Raw genomic sequence first — 20,319 nt, forward strand, 5'->3', positions numbered from 1 at the left:
ATGTTGGAAAAAGCTATTCATTTGAATGGCTCCTAAACAGGGCTCCAAACTCAAGTTCTTAGCTCTGAAGATTGAAGACGCACATCTTCAAAAGCAGAAAGTCATCACAAATCATGACTGTTTCAAAAGCATCTCAGTAAAATAATCCCATATTATTAAAATTAGCAATGAGCTTACTATAGTCACCACAATTAGATTCCCAGCTATTATAAGTTTCCATAAGCCAAGATAAAATGATGGGCTATAAAATGGTGTTTGAAAATATTCAAGGTTGAGGAAATACCTGTTCTTGATAATGAAATTCATTAGCTTCAATCTTCTGGATTTCTTCCCAAATTCTGTGGAGGATGACGTATGTTTCTCAATAAATCAGTCACATTTGTCAAGAAAGGAACCATTTCCAGAAACAAGGTTTCAGAACATTCCAAAAGATTCCTTCACCACATGGGGTTGGACTAGATGACCCTCCAATTTTACAACTCTATGATTCTAAGGCTATTTCTTAGCAGCCTGACCAACAGGCCAGAGGAAACATTTTGTCATTTCCCATCTTAACATGGGACTTAGGGCTGACCCCATTTCCTTTTGCAGCTCTTTAAAAAGATTCATTCTGCTGCTACCACCTCCTAGGTCAGAGGCTGTCTTACTATTAGTAAAGAATTATGAATGAATTGTTTTGAGGTTTTATTATGTATCTCTTATGAAACTGTTCTGCATTGTTTTTATTAGGAAGATGACACGGATAACAATGTACTCTTTATGTATTTCTAAGTTTTTGAGAACCACTTTGAAATAAATTTATATAGAAAAGAAGTATATATAGTAACTAATAATACTTCACATAGAGAGAACGCTTCAGGATAGTGAATATTCCCCTAAACCAGAGTTTTCCAAACCGTGTGTTGCGACACGTTAGTGCGTTGACTGCTATGTGTAGGTGTGTCATGCGAAAGCTCCCCCCGCGGCTGGAAATGGGTTTGTTTAACCTCTGGTTTGCTAGTAAAGACTGAATTACTGTGTTGTGAAATGATGCATGTCTAAAAAGTGTGTCACCAACGTGAAAAGTTTGGAAAGCTCTGCCCTAAACTAATTCTTAAATCATCAACCACCTTAATAGCTAATTTTCCTTGCTTTTTCAGAGGGTTGACATTTTAGGGTGACTTTCAATTCCTCCAGTTCTTTTTAACAGCCATTTCCTCCCACCTGCTACTTCTGCTCACATTTAGGAATTTAAAAAGTTCAGTAACACCAATAGCTCACTAGAATCAAACCTCAGTTACCTTTGCTCTGGTCCTGTCTGCTGCAACATTTTCAAATACTGGAATACGACATGAACAACCTGAAAATGGAAACAAAGCACATTCAGGTATCTGTCGTCTGCAATAAGCAAGAACAACAAACACTTCAAGCTGAGCTCAAATTTACCTCATAGAAATGATTGTAACCTTCATCTGTCAGAGTCACACAAATACTGAAGACAGAGTATGTAGAGTTCTGCTCAAATCCTGTCTCACCGTTTCCTCCATACAATGCAAGAGCCCAGAATCTATCAGAAAATATTAACACATCAAAGATAGAGCTATTGATACATATTTCCAATATATTTCTGGCTTTTAGCAAGAGGAAGTTTTGCCACCCCTGCTTTAGTATGCAGAATAGATGACATATTTCAACTAATAACCTAGGCTGGGGTAAGCAGCAACATAGTCCAATCTATGCGAGTAAAGGGTTGCTTGTATCACTCCCCCTGCCCCAATGGAATAGGGAGTTACCAATTTCTGATTTTTCCATCTCCTCACATGATGGAATCACAATATAAGCAAAGGGTAGGCACTATGGAGAAACTTTTCAAAGTGCTCATGTCAAGTCTATCCAATGTTTATGTTGCACAATATTTGGGTTATAACAAATACATGTTGAACTTGGTCACTAACTAAGCTGACATGTTTCTCAACTGTCTTCATTACACAAGTAATAATAATAATAATAATAATAATAATAATAATAATAATAATAATAAATTTTATTTATATCCCGCCCTCCCCAGCCGAAGCAAAGGCACATGGCATATATATCTTTTAAATGTGTCAATGAACTATTAAAACTGATTTTTTCATACATACTTTTTTCTAAGGAATGAAAGAACACTGCCTTTGCCTTCATGTCCAACCAGCCATGAAATATAGTGAAGAGGTTTGACCCTGAAAAAAGAGGGGAAAGTTTAAAAATGGAGGTCATAAAACATGCCTTGAAAATATTGGTTTCCAGCCATTATACAAATTAGCAAGTAAAATAAGCATATCCAAAATGCTGGGATTTAGTGATGATCACATTACAAACTACTACAGCTACCATAAACTATGTGTGGTATTCAGTGGTGCTTGGCTGCTGACAGAAAGGAATCCATCAACAGAACAAGGAAGGGGCCAATTTTTGACAACTGTCTTCTGCACCCACCCAAATCTGCTCAGGATTCCCCCAACCGTCTAGAGCAGATTTAGAGGGAGCAAAGACCACTGCAAAGGGATTGTTTAAAATTGTCTCCCTCCACATTTTGCTGATGGAGCCCCTTCTATCAGCAGAAAGCCACTAGTGGCTGCTTTTTCTTTTATCAACAATTTAATTTGTTCAACTAACTCAGTTTCCTGGTTCCCCTCATGAAAGGGTTCCACCATAACAAGAGTTTAAAATTTACCTGTAATGTTGTTCTTGTGGAGGAAGGGCCCAAGTGATATTTAAAGAGTGTGTTTTTCTGATTGGAACAACTAAAAATAAAGAAATGTTTACTGTAAAATGCAAAAACATGATTATCTGCCTTCATCAACTTTCTCATAATAATTTTTCTCAAAAAGAAAAGTGCAAAGAGCAGTATTTAAAACTTTGAAAGTTACAAAGTTTAGAATGCAATATGTATTCTTAACCGTTAGCACTATAGGAATTATTCATTCCAATTACTCACCTCTGTAAAGTTTCTGAAAATCAGGTGTGTCAAAAGGTTCTGTCAGGTGGCTAAAAGTTGGTCTTGGTAAATCACTTTAAGAACAAAAGAAAATAAGTTATGCATCATTGTCCTAATTCCGTTAGGATGCTCCCCATATCACATCACAATCCTGTGTATCAATGACTACTCTGGATATATTGCGGGAACAGTACTAATTCCAGGGACTGGCTCCTCATGTGTTGCAACAGGTGATTATTGTGTTGTATGTCTGGTAGAAAACTATGAACCGGTATCTACAGATTGGGATTAACATGCTCATTAAAAAGATTACCATATTTTTCCATGTATAAGACACCCCCATGTATAAGACGACCCCTATTTTTCGGAACCCAAAATTGAGAAATCAATATTTTAAACATCAAACAGAACAACTCTGTTATTTTATTAAATAATCAAAGCACCGGCACTGGCATAGCAACCCCCACCAAATCTGTGCTAAGCATTCATTTTGTATGTGAGAAGACAAGACCCAAGTCCTAAAGTAGGTTTCAACTAATGACTTCTGATAGTGGAAGCCATGCACAAGGGCTTACGCTTGTGCAATGGGGCTTCCCTACCCGCTCCCTGCAAACACCCCTCAAAATTGGTTCTGAGGGTCAGGAGAGCACCCACATCAGTGCATGGGAGGATGAAGGGGGTGAATCATTCCATCTGGCCGGTCAAACTATCACCTGGAAAGAAGGGGAAAGGGTAAGAAGCAGGGAAAGTTTAGGGATAAACAGGTGAAATCATATTTGTGGTCTTCTCATATGACTTGAATGCAGAACTGTGCATATAATTTTACATCTTACTTATGACAAAAATGGTAGAGGGGGAAAAATTCTTACTTATTTGGAATCTCTGAGAAGATTTCAATCACCCATTTTTCCAGAGTATCCAAGGTTTCTAGGGAGGAAGGGAGAGAGAGAAAAAGCTCAACAGCCAATTCACTGAAGAAGAAAGGCTTGTTCTCAGTAAAACAAAGGTAAGCTGGAGAACCTGTTCATTCTCAAGAACCCAATCAACTAATTAAAGAAGAGGTGCAAACATTATAAAGTCTGTAGGCCCAAAGGCTCAATTCTCTCAGTATACCTAAACTGCACATGCATTTGGAACTTGAATTATTTTGGGGTGTGGCTGCACCAGTACAATTTCTGCTTCCTATATCAGGCATATGTGGCAGCTGAGCTTGCATTCTTACAACCTCCCAAGCTGGTTGTATCAGTTAAAACTTACACACAACAAAATTATGGCTGGTCTCCGTGATATGGGCCGCGCCCAAAAGCTATCTGAAACAGCCTCCACAATAGATGCTTCTGGCAGCATAGAAATACTCCTTGTGATGGCAGCCACACTTAAAGAAGCATCCATGTAGGAGTCGTGCATGTACAGATTGGCCCCTTAGGGCAGGGTTGGGAAGGGAGGGGCAGGTTTCTATCCTTACTGAGAAAAAGACATCATTAAAATGTCAGTAATGGCAAACAGAGAAAATTCACATACCAAGACTGTTACTGGAAACTCAGAAAACACTGTATTTGGCTCAAGATAAATCATAGCCTTGTTTACAAAGAGAAATAAATTATCTAATATTGTGAACTTCATTTAGACTAATAAGGACCAAAAAGAGGTTTAGGTAACGCAACTAATGAAACTCATAAGAATTGCTAGGTCAAAAAAAACACCTCTATTTTAAAAGGTGACCAGACACTGAAAAAGAACACCTATTTCATCAAAATGAACTCAATATTTAAATTCAGAAGTAGAAGATTGAAAATATTTAGCTAGATACATCTAGTTTTGTTTTTATTTTAGTGGAGTCATATGTATAGCTGATCAGAAATACGTCCTGATTCAGTGGGGCTTACTTTCATTGTACACAATGGCAACCCTACTCATTTTCCTGAGCACAAGCCCCACTGTATTCAACAGGACTTACTTCTGACTAGAAATGTAAACTATTGTGGCATTCTTTACATTACAAGCAGACGAAGAAGAGTTTTTATAGATCTTGAAAGACAATAATCAAGGCAGTGTATCACAGTTTACACCTGTAGCTTCAAATTAACAGATGTTACCTTTAGATTGCACAACTAAAGTCATATAGTGAGCTGAGTAATAGCGCTGCCAGAATTCCCTCAGCCTGGTATAAGTATCAATGTCATTTTGCTTCGGCTCATGTTTCAGCGTGTCTGCATTACCTGTAAATAATGTTGAAAACCAAGGTTGCTTATTATTAAAAATTCTTATGCTTTTGATCCAAATGCTTAATAGGGTTATAATTAAAACTAATAGTTCTCATAGCAAAAGTCATTAAAAACATACTGTGCATTAACAGATTAATATATATCTTGCCAGTCCACGTTTTTCCTCCTTCGCCCAACTTGCTGAAAAATAAATTTTAAGCTGCAACAAAGTGATATCCCCCTCATCTCACTATCCTTCCTCTTGCTTGCGTGCCCACTATGTGCCTTCCTTCCTTCCTGCCCACAGCTTGGAACAAGCTGTGCAGAACATCAACACATAAGCACTTATGGTGGGACTCAAAGAGAAGTGGTATGAGAGAGGACAGGAAATCTCTGCAACACCCACATACGAGGTTCAGGATAATCTGTGTGTAAGCAGCTTGTGGGAAACAAGTTATGTCATCTTCTCAGTGTACTGCACTAACTTGGCCACATATGTTCTCTATCACCATACAAGATCCAACAGGTTCTCTGTGCCACTGATGACTAGCCTGCAGGCCATACCTGGCCCACCAGCTCACAGGAAGGAGATGAAAGTGCTCTGCCTGATCTTCAGAAAGAAATCTAAGGAGCAGGTAGAGTTTCTATCTCTGCACTGAGATTAGGAAAGAGAGAAAACTCTGGCTGTTTTTTAGAGACCGTCCTTGAAGACCAACCAGAGGGAACTTTCATTTAGCCTTTGGGCTAAAGCTAGTAGCAGCCGCCATTCCATTACCGAGAGAGATGGGAAGCAGGAAAACTATTAAGTAAATCGAGAGGCCTGCTCATTTTAGCTCCTCACCTCCCTAAACCATTGCAGACTGAACCCGCAAGGGACGCGGGTGGCACTGTGAGTTATACCACAGAGCCTAGGGCTTGCCGATCAGAAGGTCGGTGGTTTGAATCCCCGCAACGGGGTGAGCTCCCGTTGCTCGGTCCCTGCTCCTGCCAACCTAGCAGTTCGAAAGCACGTCAAAGTGCAAGTAGATAAATAGGTACCACTCCAGCGGGAAAGTAAACAGTGTTTCCATGCGCTGCTCTGGTTCATCAGAAGCGGCTTAGTCATGCTGGCCACATGACCCGGAAGCTGTACGCCGGCTCCCTCGGCCAATAAAGCGAGATGAGCACCGCAACCCCAGAGTCGGTCACGGCTGGACCTAATGGTCAGGAGTCCCTTTACCTTTGCTAAGAACTTTGTAACTTTAAGAACTGGTACCTAATTTTGCTTTTAACTCTTTCCCCCTTTTTCCTTTGTGTTGTTTCTAGGTGGTATTCCTGAGGGTAGGACCTGTGTTCCTTTTTACTGCTCTGGGAGCCTTTTCAGCTGGACAACAGGATAGAAACACTTTAAAATAATAATAAATAATACTTACCCCAAAAGAACTTCTTCATGGGATGGCCAGACTTGGCCAGACTTCCAAACAACATCTCTCTTCGGTTTGCATCAGAGGGCCTTGCAAGCTGATATTCTGTTGTTTGTTTAATAGAAAGGTTTTCAGATTCTAACTAATATAGACCTCCAAACCAGCTTTGACTATAGGAATATAACAAAGCCATGCACATTAAAATGTTCATTTGCTCAAAACAGCACGAACAGATCAGAAGGACTATTGCCAAAGCTACTTAACCTAGCTTACTGCTTTTATGCATGGCTTGTGTGTTTATTTTTACATCAAAAAGAACTTCAGTCAAAACTAGTAAAGGGCCCTGCTATAAAAAAAACCCTGCAGATCCACTGGCTGAAGAGGGTTCACTTTGACAATGTCAGCTATGTGGTTGATGGAAATGTACACAGAGTCAACTCAAAATCAATCCCAGCAACATGCTGCTCTAACTGCCTAATGCAGGGTGCTTTTTTATCATCTACAGCACCCTTCTGAATGCATAAGACCCATTCAAGAGAATGAGTGGTAAAAGTAAGTCAGCTCCTGTATGGAAAATGCCCTTACTGGATCAATATGCAGGTTTTACAATACCTGCTTCTAGTCAACTTAAGTGATGAGATGAAGAATTTTTCCTTTATGCATTTTAAGTTGGATATATGTAATAAGATAACATCAACAACTTGTCTGTCCATTTTGAAAGATCCACCTTCCTTTCCAAGTTAAAATGAACTTCTGAAAAAGATACTGTGAATCCTTTACTACAGGTAGTAATCAATTAGAAATTCAAGTTCCTATGTAAGTTGTTGAAAACCTCAGAATGCATCTTATTTGTCTGGAATATTTGGAATCCAAGGGCAAATTTGAAAAGCAGAGAAACTGTTGTGGGCGTCACATGCAACCCTCAACCAAGCACACAACAGAATGCTTGGGGAAGGGACCCTGTGGGTGCCAAGGAAGGCCTCTGTGGGCACCTGTGTGCCCGTAAGTTCCACGTTGGTGACCTCTGGGTACTAAAATCATGTAGAAATGCCCTGCTTCATGAAAGATGCTTCCAATACTTTTATGCCAAACAAAAATTTGTTTTTTTCAAAAAACTAAATATAAAGTGACAAGAGAAATCAGGATTCTTACCACTATCCACAGCCTCAACTTCCCGATCAATTGCATCACAGATCATTAAAGGGTGAATGAAAAACTGTGCCCACCTGAAACAGAAAAATATTGGACGTATGTTTTTCCAGGCAATCTGACAGGCTTGCACAAGTTGCCAAGTGTTGCAATTTAAAATATTTAGCAAGTTCAAGTTTTAGTAATAACATTTTAAAAAGTTCTTCTAGCATCTGTGGTTAAACTTTCTTTCTTAAAGCAAAGGCTTAAAATATTTGTTACATTTTTATTCCCAATGGAAATTATGCTTTGATGTGTGTCTTGGTTATCTGCTCTAATAAAAATCTAGATTGGTATGAATTCGTTTTTGAATTTTATGACCCAATGTTGGCAGTGAATGATATTTCTTGCCAAAAATGAATTCTTAAGGCAAATGATCCACAAAAGTCTCAGTACTCAATGTAATTGTACCCCATAGAACTATTTATTTTTAACATCCTTTACAAATATATCATTCTTCAATGAAGCATATTTTTTACTAATATTTACCTGAAGTATTTCAACCTTTGGGAAGTATCTAGGTCAGAGTCAGACCATACTTACTGAAACCAATAGACTTGTTAGTCATTACTGCAATCCAGAAGTAAGTCCTATTGAATTCAATGGGGCTTACTCCCTGGTAGGATTGCAGCCTAATTTATGCAGTTAAGGGTCTACTCTGAGTATGACTTAGTGGATACCATCCAAAGTTTTCAAACTACTTGAAAACTGGAAAAAAAATCAAATGCAGCAGCAGCAACAACTACTCAAATAGGAAGCAGTAAATCCAGCTTTTTATTCAGAATAATCAAAATACCTATCAAGAGCCTCCTTGAAATATTTCCTCTGTACATCGAACTGAAATATTGTTCGTTCACAGTCTGTTGAAGCATTGTCACTGCCTCCATGTTTCTTCAAAAATGCATCAAAACCATTCTCATCTGGGTATTTTGCACTGCCCATAAAAACCACTGGGGGGAAAAATGAAAGTTAAAGAGACAGGTATTAATTCTAATGGAAAAAACTTGAAATTCCCCAAGTTCAAAAAGAAGTTTGGGCGTATTAAAGGGAAACAAATGGAAATAGACTAGTTGCATACGTTTGACAAACTTTTTTTTTTTAGATCAGCAGGGCAACTTCTGGTTTTAAGATATCTATTGCTATTCTATGGACATATCATATCTAACTTTGCAAATATGCAAGCAGGAAAATAATGCAGCTGACTCCTACATTGCTGATTTTCAGGGTTTTATGTCAAAGAGCTCCACAGATGCAAAACTATAAAATTTAATTTTTGCTAAAACACAGCAAGGTAACATTGAACAACAAAAAACATACTGTGTTCCAGAAAATGTGCCAACCCAGGCAGATCTTCAGGGTCAGAGAAACTGCCAACAGCTATACAAAGTGCAGCTGCAGACTGGGAAAAGAAAAACAAGAACAGCATTTTAAGAAAACAACATGACTATCTTATAAGATTACTAAATTGCCCACTATAAAACAATTCTGCAAGGGAATCACGAAAAGTGATGTAAACACTGTTCAATTCTATACAAGACAGAAAACAATCTGAATTGTAAAACTGCAGAGGATGACCTAAGAATCTGTTTAAGGCGGACACAAAAGTAATACTTTCTTTATCTGAGGGCCAAAAGCCTATCTCTTCTGCAACTCTGAAGTGAACCTGCCAACTTAACATATTATGGCAAGACATCTTCTGAAAATGATTTATTGGTTTTTTAAAAAACTCTCTTGTCACTCACTTTGAACTTCTCTTTCATTAATGTGTTTTCCTTTGGAATTTATTTGTTATATTGTTTGGGTTTTAGCTGGAATTTTATACACCCTGTAGATGTATTTTATATGAGTTTCCAGTACAGAAATGAATAAAATATCAAAAGTAGCAATGTGTTTTTTTGTCCTCTGCACCAAACCACTCATGGTCAGTTGTTATCATTATTCAAACCATACCTGTTTTTCTGTGCTATTCCTCTTCCTCGTTTCCTCTTTCTCTCCTAGCTCTTCTAATTCACTGTCAGGGTCATCAAGATCCTCATCATATCCACATTCATCATCATATCCCTCTTGGTCATCTTCTATTTCTGCTCCAGAATCATCATCTTCATCCGTGCCTTCCTCAGAGTCATCCTCATCCTCTGACACTGCACAAGGGCTACCGTCTGGGTTATTCAAGTCCGAAATCAGCAATGCACATAAGCCATTTTGCAGTTTGATGTACCTACAAAGTGACAGGTAATATTATCATTAATGAAGTATTCTACATTAGGGCACCTTACAGAGATATAGACAGCATAACAACAATGGAAAAGGAACAAATTCTACTTGGGGTTTTTGGGGAGGAATGGTGAAGGCTCAACAGCAGCCTGTAGGTCACATCTGTTTGCATGGATGGCCAACTAGCAGCCTCCAAGACTAAAAGTGGTTGGATTCAGAATGTGAGCTGCACCACTGCTTCTTTCCTAGGAGATGCTCCTCTCACTTCCTGGGAGAGGTGCCTTAAAAATGATGAGGGCAAAGCTGTGCACTCACAATTCAGCACAGGCAAAAGTGGTAAGAGCAAGGAGAGAGTTACACACAATCCTTCCCGATTGTTCTGCTTTAAATCAAAAGTGTTACCGCTCTAAACCCCAATGCAAGAAAAATAAAGCTTTCATCACAGAAATGCAACTACAGCGCGATGCTCTTCTATTCATCCACACAAAATCGCAGTCAATCACAGCTTTCTATTTAATACTGGAAATTCAGGTTAGACCTTTTCTATCTCTACGGCAGGTTGTTTTCCATAAGACAAAGTAGATGTAGCATTTATACTCACATTCAAGTTGCAATTTCAATGTGAAGATTTACATTTTACAAGTATAATTACATAGGATGGAATTAAACATTGCACTAATATAAGTGTTCTGTCAGTGCAAGCATTTCTGGTTGCCAAACAAAAAATTCCTCTTTCCTTCCCTCATGCACAGTTCTGGAAGTTCTTCTGACTCTCTAGAGAGGATCTATGGGAGGCACATAGCCCTGCTGTACTTGCAGGATGCCTTGTGCAGGCTTCTGCAACCAGCACAAGGGTTAGCTGACCTTCGGTTTTGGCTTCTGAATTTATACCTATTTATTATTAAAGGGACGTGAGTGGCGCTGTGGGTTAAATCACAGAGCCTAGGACTTGCTGATCAGAAGGTTGGCGGTTCGAATCCCCGCGACGGGGTGAGCTCCCGTTGCTCAGTCCCTGCTCCTGCCAACCTAGCAGTTCAAAAGCACGTCAAAGTGCAAGTAGATAAACAGGTACCACTCTGGCGGGAAGGTAAATGGTGTTTCCGTGCGCTGCTCTGGTTCACCAGAAGCAGCTTAGTCATGCTGGCCACATGACCCGGAAGCTGTATGCCGGCTCCCTCAGCCAATAAAGCGAGATGAGCACCGCACCCCAGTCGGTCACAACTGGACCCAATGATCGGGGGTCCTTTTACCTTTACCTTTATTATTAAAGTACACTAATGTTTATGTTTTTAACAGGCACTTGGTATTTATATATTTATATATTTACAAGAGTGCAGTTTTACATTTAATGGTTGGGATAAAATTCCATGTTTGTAATACATATGCAATATTTTTTTTTACTTTAACCCCCACAAGCAGGACTAGAGGACAACAACCCTCTCCTGCTGTTGTTCCCCAGTAACTCAAAACTTTCTTCTCAGTTCTATTTTACCAGCAGATCCAGATAAAATCTCAAGACTATGACTAAAGATTAGTTGCTAGAGGCAACAAATATGTAAGAAACAAAAGTCCTTATGAAAGTCCTCTTTCTGTAAGTTGAGAAGTGGAACACAACATACTGCTAACACAAATGGGGAAAGAGTGGGTAATCTCACAGGAAGTTACTGGTTACAATGACCACCACATATGTGCCTTATCCCATTTTGTTCTCAAAATGACCATGAGTATGACTTGTCTAAACTCACTGAGTGAATTTAATGCCTGAGTAGGGAACTGACCCTAAGTCTTGTTTCAACTACTGCAGACCAACACAGCTACCCACCTGTAACTGGTCCGATCTAATTATCTCATCTAACACTGGCTCTCCACCAAAGAGCACCTGCTGGAATTGAGCTGACAAAGGTGGCAAGCTATTTTACGAATACAGAGTACGTAGGAACCCCGTGGGATCACAGTGAAGTCCGCCTAATCCAGAACAGTGGCTAACCACATGCCTTTGGGAATGTCACACCATTTGGTACTCAGTGATAAACTGCTTCTGAACCATAGCTGTCAAGGTTTCTCTTTTTTAAGGGAAATTCCCTTATTCCAAATAGGATTCCTCGCAAGAAAAGGGAAAAGTTGACAGCTATGTTCTGAACATGGAAGTTTCATGTTGCCATCCTGGCTAAGAGCCACCCAATAGAGTCACGCGGGATATGTCTCCGCCAACTTCGCCTTTTAAATGTATCTAAGCTAGCGGCCAGTAGCATCTTCTATAGCACATAATGCAATGGCCTGTGGCTTGCATGACTTTTAAAAGAAACATGAATATATTTCCCCTGCCCATAGCTGTCAACCATCTCATTTTTTGTGGGAAATTCCCTTATTCCAGCGCCGTTTCCCGCTGCTATCCCGGATTGTTAGCTATCCCATAGACTGTCCCTGGGACAGGTGAGGCTACTGATCCCTTATTTTCAAGGCTGCTGATCCCTTATTTTCAAATCTGAAAGTTGACAGCTATGCCCCTGTCTCTGATAACCGGGCCTACTACGCCGGAAAGCGACATCCCTTCTCCCCGGGATTGTTTTACCCAACCTCCCCAACCACCAATCCTCTGGCGGCCGATCAGGATAAAAGGAGGGGAACTACGGTGCTGACCGGCACAAGAAATGTCTCGTGTAGTTCATTTACGCTACGCTTGACGCACCTGAGAGGCTCTTCCCCATCCTTACGCCTTCGCCCTCCCCTTTCCTCCTCCCCGCGCCCACCTGTACTGCTTGGGATCGCTGGGGGACTTGACGATCTCGGGATCCCCCACGTTGGGGCTGGGCTCGCTGGCGCCCGCGGCCTTGTCTCCTTCGCCTCCCGCTTCCGCCTCAGGCTCCTCTTGGGCTGTGCCGGCCTTGGCCCCGCGACTGCTCTCCAAGTCCTCAGGCTGCTCGGAGCCGCCACCCAGCGAGGCCTTGGCCCGGCCAGGCATGACTGAGGGAGAGCGAGGCCCGCTGAGGATCCCTCGGGGCTTGGCTTGAGGGTTGCCGGCGCGGCTGCGGAGGGCTGGTCCTGCTCGAAGGTGGCTCGCCACCGAGGTCCCGCGCGGCCAGGCGGCTCCCGCCCTCAGCATCCACGGCGGGCCCAGCTCCGGCCCAGCAGCTCCAGCCCTCAGCCGCAGGCCGGTGCTCAGGACCGGAAGCCACCGAAGTCGCCCAATCAGGGCCCGGCTCGGCATCCACGCGCCGGACGCCCGCAAATCCAAGCTTCTACCGGCATCACTTGATTCTAACAGGCTGCCGGGAGCCTGAGGAGGTGGGAATGGGGCAAACCATTAGCGTTAGGAATGGAGGGGAGACGGAGAGTCGGGGAAGGGGAATAAGGTATTGTAGGATGGAGTAGTAGGCTTATCTCACCCCTGCTTCCTTCAAAACTGAGTTTTGAGGTTTGCCTTATAAACGTCTTTCTAAAGACGAGTACATCTCGATTGGTTCAGCAAGCTCTCACTCGTAGAGAGGAGCCAATAATCTGTGACAGCGAATGAGGGAGAGCTATTACGCTTAGGACGTCTGGGAACCTTTCTGCGCTTCCTTGAACTGGGGATATATAAAGTGCAGAAATTGAGCTGCTTGGAGCTAAATGACAGTGTAGTGAACTTGGTTGCTGGAAGAGTAGGTTTGAAAGTGGTTTAAGGGGTTTTTTTCTTTTTTTTCTTTTCTCTCTCTCTCTCTCTATATATACACACATACATCTATATGTATCTGTTTGGCTTGGAAGTAAAAATGATTGTGTCTGCTGTTTCTCTTTTTGTCTTTTGCAACTTTGTTCCTTTTATGTTCTAAAGGTTTTTGGCATGCAAACTATGGAAGACTGTGGTGTTGTAGTTTGCATTTTCGAGTTGCCCCGTTGCTCTGGTTGGTGGATCTTGGTGTTGTAGTAAAAAACAAAATAGATACTGTAAATTTGAAGTCTGTCCGAGCGATCCACCTTTCGATCTCCAAGATTAACATTGGTGATACTTGCAGTCACTACAGTTTGATTTACGTGCCTGCACCACTTCTACAACCTTTAACTAACCTATTATACAACATTGTTGGTCTTCCTAAAACACTCGAAGCTGCCCTCCTAATCTACAAATGACTAGCTGTATCTCGGACACTGAATAGTGGGTAGAATGGAAAACTAGACAATCCCATTTCACAGGAGTTGCAAGTAGCCAGGCTTACGTAGGTTGGGGATAGGAAGCTGGTTTCCCGCACCATGCTAGAATTGTTTGCAGTGGGTTATCCTCTGTTACACTGGACTTACCAACATTTCATTGGATAGCCAGGACTGAACACCCAACCCTCCTTTCCATTGTGAACCGTTTGCTATGGTACATATGTAATTCGGATATTGTACTTGTGAAAAAGAAACTGCAGTAAACTATTTCAGCAGCTAATCAAATCTGGAGCCAGACTGATTTTGGGACAGGTGCAGTCTAACCTGGGTCACATGATTTGCAATGATAAAATAGGGGAGAACCATAAATGCCACCTTGAGTTCCTTAGAGGAATGATGGCATATAAATGTAATAATAAATTATTTGATTCAGACATTACATACTTTTCTTTGTATCATTAATTGTCCTTATATTTCACTGCTGTTACACTCAAAGTTCCATCAGCCCCTGTAAACATGGCCAATGTTGGGGATGGTGGAAGTTGAAGTCCAACAATATCTGAAGTATCACAAGTTAGCCACCCCACCCCCCCACAAATTAACTGAATCAGTGCTATTTTTCTAGAAAAAATAGGTGCCGGAACTCACCATGGACACCTTTGTTCTCTTAGAATGGCAATGGTGCCCACCTGAGAGGTGCTGGAACTGAGTTCTGTTGAGTTCCAGCTGAAAAAAAGCCCTGAGTATAATTAAAAGTGGGCCCAGGTTATATTATCTGGAAAGTAGCTCAGCAGCCTATGTGGATGAAATAGTATCGACCTATGTTACAGAACTGAAGGCACAATTATTGATGCAATGTATGTGAAGTAATTTGAACAATCTAATGTTCAAATGGTAATAATATGTAGCATTATTTTTATAACCTTGCTTAGTCTGCCTATCAACAACAACACTAATAATAAAAGTTCTTGATAAGCATTATAACCATGGGGTTTCACAGTGATACAACTGAAAAACTAGACGAGCTATTTATGTCTATTAGCAATGTAAATTAATACTCAAATCAGATCACAGTGACTAAATAACAGCTTTATTTTGTCATGATTTCATAATTAGGAACATGTACATTCAAACACTACACAGGAAGTGCCTGCTAAACACCAAATCACAAATGTGCAAGAAAATAGAACTTTCTCATTACAATTAATACAAATTCAAACTCTCTACTAAACATATTTTGACTTACTATCACAGTTCATATTCCTACTATGACAAAGTGGAGTTTGTGTGTGAACATTAACAGTGCAATCTTATAAGTCTACTCAGAAGTATGTTCCATTGAGTTATGTGGGATTGCAGTCTTAAGGTAGCTGCAAGATTGTCAAGGGCAACTTTCAAATGCCTGATCCTGCAATTACAAAGAATTGCTTCCTGAGCTTAGCCGACCTCAGTGAAGGTAGAGGATATTGGCAGGAAAAGTTAAAAGTGTGTCATTTTTAGTAGCCTTTGTCATTTTCAGTAGTTTCTATGTGCACATGTAATACATGCCGTTTATGATTTTTAATATATTAAATAGTATAGGAATGGTCCTAAATGATATATTCTGATTAAGTGAAATTTATTTCACAAAAGCTAATTGCTATACAAAATTTGTTAGTCCTTAAAGTGCCACAGAATTCTTTATTTCAATCTTTTCCCAGTTACATACGTCTTTTCTTTTCTTGGGAACTAATGTACTTCCACAAGTGCAAAAATAGTTAAACAGTCTGAATATTTATCTGTAGAGCAATTAAGCCATAAACCCATTGAATGGCCTTGGATGTTTATCACTGTCGTACTTGCAGTCTAATTGAAACCATGTCCAGAATTCCATGCACATACCAAGGCTTTTTAAATGCTGCTTTATAGGATAAATACCCCTAACGACTTGTTCCCAGTGTTTCTGGCAATATGCCCCTCTAAAGTTCCACCCTTTCCTTTTGACACATGCTCATGTGAATGGTGTGGCTACTGTGGTACGGAGTGACTGAGCTTGGTGGTTTTTGCCTCAATGAAAATAACTGGCTCAAATGAAACAAAATAAAAAAAATTCCTTCCAGTAGCACCTTAGAGACCAGCTAAGTTAGTTATTGGTATAAGCTTTCGTGTGCATGCACACTTCTTCAGATGCATGCACAAGAAAGCTCATACCAATAACTAACTTAGCTGGTCTCTAAGGTGCTACTGGAAGGAATTTTTTTATTTTGTTTAGACTATGGCAGACCACCACGGCTACCTACTTGGTTTAAATGACTGAGTCTAGGACCTTCTGCATGCTCTACCACTGAGCTACAGCTTTTCCTGTGCAACTCTTATTAAGCAAAGATACCAGTTAATTACACAAAGAACAATATTGCCTCTCCCTTCTGAAGATCTTTTTGTGAGATAGTTCAAACTGCTGTCGTTTCTTTTTTTAATTAATTTTTTGGGCCATAGTTAACAGTGGCCTCTAGCTAGCAGACGCTAATAAAGTGTGTCTGAGTCAGAATTACCTGACTGGTGGCAAAACAATGGTAACATTGAGAACCACACAGAAATATGTGACGGGCTATATAAACTACTTAAATCGTAGCATAACTTTTCACTGGAACACTAGCTGCACTTGCACTGTTTTTGTATAAAATATATAAAGAGACTTTGCAAAACATCAGACAAACATATCCAGCTCCACCAGCACTGAAACATCTCTTTTAAAAGCTCTACTGTTCCTGCCCCCTATCCTGCAACAACAACTTTCTTAGAGATTTTGAGGCATTAACAGGAGCAATTCTGCTGCAGTGGAGGGGGGCTGTATGTGAGATGCACGTTCTTCCCGGCAGTAGTTGTCCTAGAAGCTTCCGAATCCATGCTCTCCGACATCTTTTCACAGATGATGTCCACCAGGCGCTCAAAGACCTGTCTCACGTTGACATTCTCCTTGGCGCTAGCTTCAAAATAATCGAACCCTGTTTTTTGTTTTTTTTTTAAAAAGTACACAAATCAATATCTGCTTATCCCAAAACTGCTTCTCATGTAAAACTGGCTTTAAATTTTCTGTTGGACATATTAAACAGTTCATTTTAGTTTGTTTGTTTTTTAAAAAAACACACACACCAGGTGTCTAAGTTCAGAATAGATAAGGAGGTTTTATGAAAAGTGATGCTGCATAAATCTCTAGCTTATGGTCTATAAAATAAATAAAATCAGTTAAAGTTCAAAAAGATCTTGCACCATATGAGTGTAGCCAGTGTTCTTTTTCTAGAAAAAGAAGTGCCGGAACTCTCCATGAACACCACCCTCATTCTTAGAATGGCAATGGCACCCACCTGAGAGGTGCCGGAACTGAGTTCCAGTGAGTTTCGGCTGGAAAAAGCCCTAAGTGTAGCGCAGCTGTAAAGGGGCTTTATTATTATTATTATTATTATTATTATTATTATTATTATTATTATTATAAAGCATTGGGTATGTAAATGGTCCTCAGGTTAGGTGGACTGATTTAGTTGATGTGTGTTGTATTTGTATAGTCTTTTGGGGTGGGTTTGTTTTTATTCTTTTCTATTCTATTGCATTTTTTCCTTGCCCCATTTTTTTTAAACATATTTTATAATTTTAACACATCAAATATTAAATACATAGCTCTATTCACATATTAAAATAAACAAATCTTAAATCAGGCATTGAAGCCCACGAAGAAAAAGCCTACAACTACTACTAACAATATTCAAAGTTACAAAACACTTTTAAAATATTGCTGTCTTATAATGTCTGGATGCAGGTAGCAGCAGAGTAGTAGATAATATCAGCTTGGTAATCATAAAGTCATAGACAGGAACCAGCTAAAATTAGGAATAAAGTTTTATTGTGGTCCTTTGTTTTTAACCATGTTGTCAGAGGTGAAGATTTGGGAGTTGAGAACTGGGTTCAACATGAGAGGTTTGAATAAAATTAGGAATTAAGGAATTTCCATAAACACACTGATAACTCTTCTTACAAAAAAGCAAATGTTAGCAGTTTGGAATGCTCTTAATCTGGTGTTTGATATACTTCTTGATGTTCTAAAAAAATCTGAGAAGGTATATAAGGAAGAGGCAGAACAAAATACGCTGCTGAGAAATTATGAGCAGTGTTAACTGTCATAGTAATTTGAATGTTGAATGTCGTGCTGATTCGTATGTCAACTACTAAGAATGGAAAATGGAATGACTTAGCTGAAATATTTTCATAAGGTTATTAACAGGGCTGCTTCATCAGACCAGTTGTTTGAAATGAACAATCAGTGTTAACACACCAACCAATGAAAAGCTAAATGAGGAAAATTATATTTTATGCATGCCTGGGTACCTCTAATCCTCACTGCTGTGAAGCTCAGAACAGCTCCCAGTGCTCCCAACTATTTGACAAACAAAGCTGTGCATCTGCTGCAAATAGTAGCAGCAGAAAGATAAATGATGCTTCCAGACAGGTTTTTATATTAGTATTGGTACTGGTCATTCATACAGGTTTTTCACAGTGCCTACACAAAATGCCAACCTTGCCCACCTCAACTGAATCCAGATTCATCATTTTCACTGAAAATACAATCCATTAAAAAGCCTCTTGCCCATGACCTGTTTGTGGTATATAAATGAAAGCTCTGCAACATTATACCTCGGTCTGAAAGCACCCAGTAATTAGAGTGTCAGGCTAAGACTGTGGAGGCTCTCTCACTGAGCCATAAGGCTCTCTGGTTGACCCTTGTTCAGCCACTCTCTTGACAACACTGAGAGTATAAATAATAGGGCATGAAGTCACACATCACTCATAACACCCACAAACATTCATATCCCACAGTTTATTTCATTCTCTCTTTCACACACTCACAGTCTCTCATGATGCCATCACTCCCAAAGACATATCTCAAAACAGCCATTAAGTCTCCATCACTCAGCCATGACACTTGAAAGCCAGAAAACACAGTATTTTTTTAAAAAAACTCATTCTGCGCGCTTCACTCCCTAGGAATACTGACAAAACTCACTTCTCCTGCACACTCACACATATACAGACAGCAAGTCACACAGGAATCGGAGCAAACATCCAGCTAACAGAACTCAACAATAGTGACATACCGATACGTGCCCAAAGGAAAAAAGATAGGAAGCAAAAAGTTCAGCCGTGACCAAATGGGACGTTCAGCTTACAGTTCAACTCAGTTCACTTGGGTTGCAGGCAGGTTTGGACCAAGACATTTTACTGGCTGAGGCAAAAGGCAAGATGGTGCCCCTCCCCATTCCACATAAGAGAAGCCCATTAGACCTGCAGTTGGATTGTAGTTCAACATCTTTCACTGCAACTGAGACAGTAGGCTAAACAGAGAGGAATGGTCAATGGGCTTATTAACAGTCTCTGTCCCTTTAAATGTTTTTGTGGGAGGGGGGGTTATTGGATTATTTTGTTCTTCTTGTTTTTATCCTGTATTTTGTGTTTTTATTCTGTATTTTTATGCTGTTAACCACCCTGGGATCTTGAGGTAAACGGTGTTACACTCATTTAATAAAAAAATAAAATTGCATAAATAATAAATAAATATTATAACCCAATTATCTGAGAAAGTAGATGAGGCTGCAATTAGGATGCAACTAAGGGATATGGAATCTAGCCCTCAAGATGATACTGGACTACAACTTCCATCATCCTTGACCATTGGTCATGCTGGCTGGGGCTAATGGGAGTTGGAATCCAACAACATCTGGAGGGCCATTGGTTCCCCATCCCTGCTTATAACTGGAGGGAGAAGGGATCAAAAAAAGTAAAATGTTAACATGTACCCAACTGATCAGCCAGATGTTTTCCCTTTTCAAAAGGAACGATTCTCTCATCCTCCATGTCACATTTGTTTCCAACCAGAATGACTTGGGCATTATCCCAGGAGTAGGTCTTTATTTGAGTAGCCCTGTGGGAGAAGAAAGGATTTGCGGTGAGAGTAGTAGCCAATAATGTGTCACAGTGTGAATGCACTAAACTTCTACTCCCAAATGACAAAACACAAAGACAATATTGACAGTTAACATATTGTTGATTTTGCAAAAGCAATGCAATCGTCCCAGTTTAGGAATTTCAATGAAATTTTTTAGCCAAAACCTTTGTGCATTTCAGTGGTGTGCAGTCAGTGGACCAGGGGGACTATGCTGGTCCCTTCAATGATCTCGCTAAATTAAAGTAT

General features: G+C 40.1%; 2 protein-coding genes across 8 annotated transcripts in view; both read right to left on the reverse strand.

The window, feature by feature from the left end:
- NRDC (nardilysin convertase) overlaps window positions 1–13,401 on the reverse strand; it is a 29,120-nt gene extending 15,719 nt beyond the window's left edge. The window contains exons 1-14 of one of the 2 annotated variants that reach the window (XR_014527608.1): window positions 12,719–13,223; window positions 9,705–9,972; window positions 9,072–9,153; window positions 8,551–8,704; window positions 7,719–7,792; window positions 6,576–6,671; window positions 5,056–5,178; window positions 3,829–3,886; window positions 2,960–3,033; window positions 2,696–2,765; window positions 2,124–2,201; window positions 1,426–1,546; window positions 1,281–1,339; window positions 284–338 (exon numbers count right to left, since the gene is read on the reverse strand). Coding sequence is in view for 1 of the 2 variants with exons in the window: in XM_083509524.1 (XP_083365650.1) it covers window positions 284–338; window positions 1,281–1,339; window positions 1,426–1,546; window positions 2,124–2,201; window positions 2,696–2,765; window positions 2,960–3,033; window positions 3,829–3,886; window positions 5,056–5,178; window positions 6,576–6,671; window positions 7,719–7,792; window positions 8,551–8,704; window positions 9,072–9,153; window positions 9,705–9,972; window positions 12,719–13,176 (1,770 nt within the window). In the remaining variant the exon portion in view is untranslated. Of the gene's footprint in view, window positions 1–283; window positions 339–1,280; window positions 1,340–1,425; window positions 1,547–2,123; window positions 2,202–2,695; window positions 2,766–2,959; window positions 3,034–3,828; window positions 3,887–5,055; window positions 5,179–6,575; window positions 6,672–7,718; window positions 7,793–8,550; window positions 8,705–9,071; window positions 9,154–9,704; window positions 9,973–12,718 lie in introns of both variants that reach the window. The other variant, XM_083509524.1, reaches the window with a different exon arrangement.
- A 1,771-nt stretch (window positions 13,402–15,172) lies between these two features.
- Window positions 15,173–20,319, reverse strand: part of RAB3B (RAB3B, member RAS oncogene family) — a 52,500-nt gene continuing 47,353 nt past the window's right edge. For 5 of the 6 annotated variants that reach the window (XM_083509755.1, XM_083509756.1, XM_083509753.1 and 2 more), the window contains exons 4-5: window positions 19,925–20,049; window positions 15,173–17,083 (exon numbers count right to left, since the gene is read on the reverse strand). In XM_083509755.1, coding sequence (XP_083365881.1) covers window positions 16,893–17,083; window positions 19,925–20,049 — 316 coding nt within the window. In that variant the 3' untranslated portion in view covers window positions 15,173–16,892. The remainder of the gene's footprint in view (window positions 17,084–19,924; window positions 20,050–20,319) is intronic. The other variant, XR_014527624.1, reaches the window with a different exon arrangement.

Source organism: Podarcis liolepis (assembly GCF_965112155.1).
Source record: "Podarcis liolepis genome assembly, chromosome: 6".
NCBI lineage: Eukaryota > Metazoa > Chordata > Lepidosauria > Squamata > Lacertidae > Podarcis > Podarcis liolepis.